Source organism: Sphaeroforma arctica (assembly GCF_001186125.1).
Source record: "Sphaeroforma arctica JP610 unplaced genomic scaffold supercont1.276, whole genome shotgun sequence".
Lineage (NCBI taxonomy): Eukaryota > Ichthyosporea > Ichthyophonida > Sphaeroforma > Sphaeroforma arctica.
This window is the reverse complement of record NW_014040282.1, coordinates 66721-71541: the sequence shown is the minus strand read 5'-3', so window position 1 is coordinate 71541 and position 4821 is coordinate 66721. Positions and strand designations below refer to the sequence as shown.

General features: G+C 39.9%; 1 protein-coding gene across 2 annotated transcripts; it reads left to right on the top strand.

Moving 5' to 3' along the window:
* Positions 1–379: 379 nt before the first annotated feature.
* On the top strand, positions 380–4749 carry SARC_04716 (the record flags this gene model as incomplete). 2 transcript variants are annotated; one of them, XM_014301441.1, is made up of 10 exons in its annotated part: positions 380–517; positions 758–885; positions 1293–1440; positions 1783–1910; positions 2200–2347; positions 2629–2756; positions 3062–3209; positions 3964–4091; positions 4262–4409; positions 4609–4749. In XM_014301441.1, the coding sequence occupies 10 exons, from the start codon at positions 380–382 to the stop codon at positions 4738–4740; spliced, it is 1374 nt and encodes a 457-aa protein (XP_014156916.1). In that variant the 3' UTR covers positions 4741–4749. The 2 variants fall into 2 exon arrangements, with proteins under 2 accessions (XP_014156916.1, XP_014156915.1); XM_014301440.1 differs by lacking the exon at positions 4609–4749 and having other exon boundaries at positions 4262–4452.
* Positions 4750–4821: the final 72 nt, after the last annotated feature.

Here is a 4821-nt window from a genome sequence, read left to right as displayed (position 1 = left end):
TATATATATATATATATATATATATATATATATAATATATGTNTNTATGTNTNTGTATATATATATATNTGTGTGTGTGTGTGTGTGTAGGTATGTCTGTATATATATATATACGTATAGATAGATAGATATATATATGTATATATATATGTGTGTGTGTGTATATAGATATATATATATTACACTAGCACACTATAAAACTATCAGTATATATCGCGAAAGTACAACTTGCGTCTGTTCTATACAAATATAATCCCAATACTAACAACCTGCAAACACATACCAACTCTATAAACTCATCACCTCTTTCCACTTCTTGTTCCAATCCTTTACCATCCTTTACCTACGACCCAAATATAGTACTTCTTCACTGTCCCAAATGGAGCAACAGGCTAATCTGCTAATGGCGAATAACTACACAGCCTTTCTGGGTGCCAATGGCACGTACATCGAGAACGCAGAGGGCGTTCCTCTGTTCAAAGACGCACAGGGAACTGTGGTGACTGTGTGGGGAGAGGTGTGTACGTGTGTGTTGTGTATATATTTTTGTATATGTATATGTATATATATATATATGTGGGTGTGGGTGGGTATGCGTTGGTGTGTGTGGGTATGTGTACATGTGTGTATATCTCTGCATAGATCAGCTCTTTGTGTATTTGTGTATGTGCGTGTTTGTGTGCGTGTGTGCAATATAGTCTCTACTAGAAGAACAACCGTTTCTAACGCATACATACGTTTACCTACCACATCATAGATAATGCCTCAGGGATCTCATGCATATGATAGTAGTGGCAGCCAAGTACCCGCCATTGATGCCAACGGACTGCCTATGGTGGACTCAAAGGGACAATCCGTTTACACCGATGTCTACGGAACCCCAATGTAAGAGCGAGATTGCATTGTATATACGTAGAAGAACGTTTTTTCTTTCTCATATGGGTACATCAGATTCAATATACGTATTGTATCCGTGCTTACGATTCGTGTATATCTATCAGCGTGTGTGGGGAGGGTTCCGTTAAGCGCTACACTCGTGTCTGTTTACGTAGAGCTTTACACTTCGGGCCTATCTGAGTCTCTCACTTACTCATACTCATACACACACACGCGCGCGCTCGCACACTCACTCATATATATATATATATGTGTGTGTGTGTGTGTGTGTGTGTGTGTGTATATTATGATATATTATATATATTGTGATGAATTGTGATATATATATAGAAGTCACACACGCACACGTGCCTTATATACACACGCTGAAACCATACACACATCTCAACCCACAGACTATCAGATTTGGAGTTGGCTGCCGTGCTGATGATTGCGAATGGCTACACACCTTTCTTCGATGGCAATGGCACGTACATCAGGAACGCAGAAGGCACACGGCTGTTCAGAGACGCAGAGGGTGCTGTGGTGACTATCCAGGGAGAGGTGTGTGTGACTGTCCCTGTGGCGGGTGGTCCTGTTTCATGCATGTCTTTGTGGCTTGGGTTTTTAGAGTTTAGGGTTTATTGGCATTGGGGTGTGGCGTTCGCTGGCTTGCGTATGAGGTGTTAAGGTTGTCTTTCTGAAACAGAAGGGGAACGAGGGCTCTACCGTGCTACTCTGCAAGTGGATAACCGTTTGATGTTGTTAACTGTATGTTACATGGTACAGCCTGTACATTTCAAACGTATTCACAGCTGGTCGCCGCATGTACATCCCCGATTTAAAGTTGATAACAAATCGGTCAAGACGTTAATTTAACGTATACATTTACCTACTTCGACTTAGGCGATGCCGGCAGGATCGCCCGCATATGACAGTACAGGCAACCAAATACCCGCCTTTGACGCCAACGGACTGCCTATGGTGGACTCAAAGGGACAACCCGTTTACGCCGATGTCTACGGAACCCCGATGTAAGTGCATACTTATAGTGTAAATTTTTAGAGCAATTACCTTCATAATATTATATATTTATATATATATATATATATATATATCCCATATTATCGAAATATTTGCACTTGGTATTCTATTAGCATCACACGTATGTCTATTCATGACATATGGCTTGTGTATTTTCCGAAAACCTAACCCCCACTGGTATATCAGCGTCTACAAGATTAAGGTTCCATAGCTTCAGCCCATAATACCTACCAACGGTATACTAACCCACACTCTATTTGCGACATGTTTACGACACAGTTTGTCAGAGACGGAATTATTGGCCGTGTTGATGGTTGCTAATGGCTACACACCTTTCCTCGATGGCAATGGCACGTACGTCAAGAACGCAGAAGGCACTCCTCTGTTCAGAGACGCACAGGGTGCTGTGGTGACTATTGCTGGAGAGGTATGTTGCTATCCATGTCTTCTGAGTTCTGTAAACGTTTTACGTTTGCTGCATGTCTGTCGTTCTATGGTATATATGTCCAGTTATGTTCACATGTACGGCCACAAAATAGTCTTTTGCGTTACACAACGTTAATCATATTTGCAAACACGTTCCAAAACCGAGTATGCGTTAACCAGCATATATATAGAGCGTGACTGCAGAAATGCACACGTTTATAAATACATATAGTGCCAGGTGTATATTTGTTCAATTATATATGTATACCTATTTCGACACAGTCTGTACCTGCAGGATCGCCCGCATACGACAACGTGGGCAAACAAATACCAGCCATCGATGCCAACGGACAGCCTATGGTCGACTCTAGTGGAATCCCAGTCTATACCGATGTCTATGGAACACCAATGTATGCACACGGATATATCACAGCACTTGAAATGGATCACTATATAGAACAATATGTATATATAACAATACATATATATATATTGTTATATTGTTGTGATTGTTATATTGTTATATTGTTATATTATCATTATTATTATATATATTTATGATATATCTATATGTATATATATATATGTACGTATTTATGTATATATGTATATATATATACATATATGTAAATATACGTACTTATAAAAATATATGAATACAACAAGTAGGTATATATGTATATATTGCTAACACAACCCTCACGTGAATATACAGTTTATCGGAGATGGAATCAGCCGCCATGCAGATGATTGCGAATGGTTACACACCTTTCTTCGATGGCAATGGCACGTACATCAAGAACGCAGAAGGCATTCCTCTGTTCAGAGACGCACAGGGTGCTATAGCCACTGTGTGGGGTGAGGTGTGTACTTACTCATATACGCAGATGTGAGTATGTGAGGTCGTTCTGTGTGCAACTGTGTGTATGTTTATTTCCAGGAGACCCTGTTTCTGTATTTTCGTTTATCAGGCTTACGGTAAGAAATGCTTAGTCCATTTAGTATATGTTTGAACAAGGTCACATTCACTACCAATTGGAAGAGGGCTTTCATCCAAACACGGCGGGTCCCTGACTCAGTTAGCACGATGTCTATGAGAGTGTCTAGAAAGTGAACTCTATCTTGTCAACCCAATTATCTTTAGCGCAAATCACGGTGCATGCTAGCTACACAGTTAAGGTAGCTTTTAAACTAACCGAGCTCCGGTACCATTTCCAACGAGTGATCGGCTTATACATGTTTGAGTTGCACTTCTCGACCTTTTGATTCGTTGGCATGTCTGATACCGGACTAGTACCGAACTTCTCGACCTTTTGATTCGTTGGTATGTTTGATACCGGACTAGTACCGAACTGAAACCGCATTCTCTAAAACCGCACTAAAACCGCAATTCGCATCCAAGCCGCATTCGGGGACACATGTGTGGCAATGAAATAAAAAGAATCGGAAAAGTGACTCTTAACTGTTACGGTGACGAAAAGATGTAACACTTTTATGTATGTATGTTTATTATCAATTCGAATATTTAGGGTATATGCGTTTGTTGGGCATGCATACGTTTATCTACCTCAACATACATTTACCTACTTCAACATACATTTATCTACTTCAACATAGGTGGTGCCTGCAGGATCGCCCGCATACGACACTGTAGGCAATCAAGTACCCGCCTTTGATGCCAACGGACAGCCTATGGTGGAAACAAAGGGTCAGCCCGTTTACGCTGATGTCTACGGAACCCCAATGTAAGCACACGGTTATATCACAGTAATTCAGTACGATTGCTGTATTGTACCCACAGGTTATTAGATATATATATATATGTATATATGATTGTATATATAATTGTATATTTATATATATATAGGTATATATATATATATATTACTGATATAACCCTCACGTGAACACACAGTCTATCGGAGATGGAATCAGCAGCCATGCAGATGATTGCGAATGGCTACACACCTGTCTTCGATGACAATGGCACGTACATCAAGAACGCAGAAGGCATTCCTCTATTCAGAGACGCACAGGGTGCTGTAGCTACTGTGTGGGGAGAGGTATGTACTAATCTGCATACGCATATATCAGTTTGAATATCAGTTCTGTATGTAGGTATATATATACTTATTTGTATGTCTTTTGGCATCTGAAAGGTTTAATTATATATATATATATATATACATATTCATTTTCAAATCAAATATAAAGGATATATTCGTTTGTTGAGTATGTATTCATTTGCCTACTTTAACATAGATGGTGCCTTCAGGGTCACCCGCATACGACACTGTAGGCAATCAAGTACCCGCCTTCGACGCCAACGGCCAGCCTATGGTCGATTCTAACGGAATACCAGTCTATGCCGATGTATACGGAACACAAATGTAAGCAAACAGTTATATCGCCCTACTTCAGAACGATCGCTATATTGTATCCGAAGTATTTAAAATTAAAATATATATATGTATA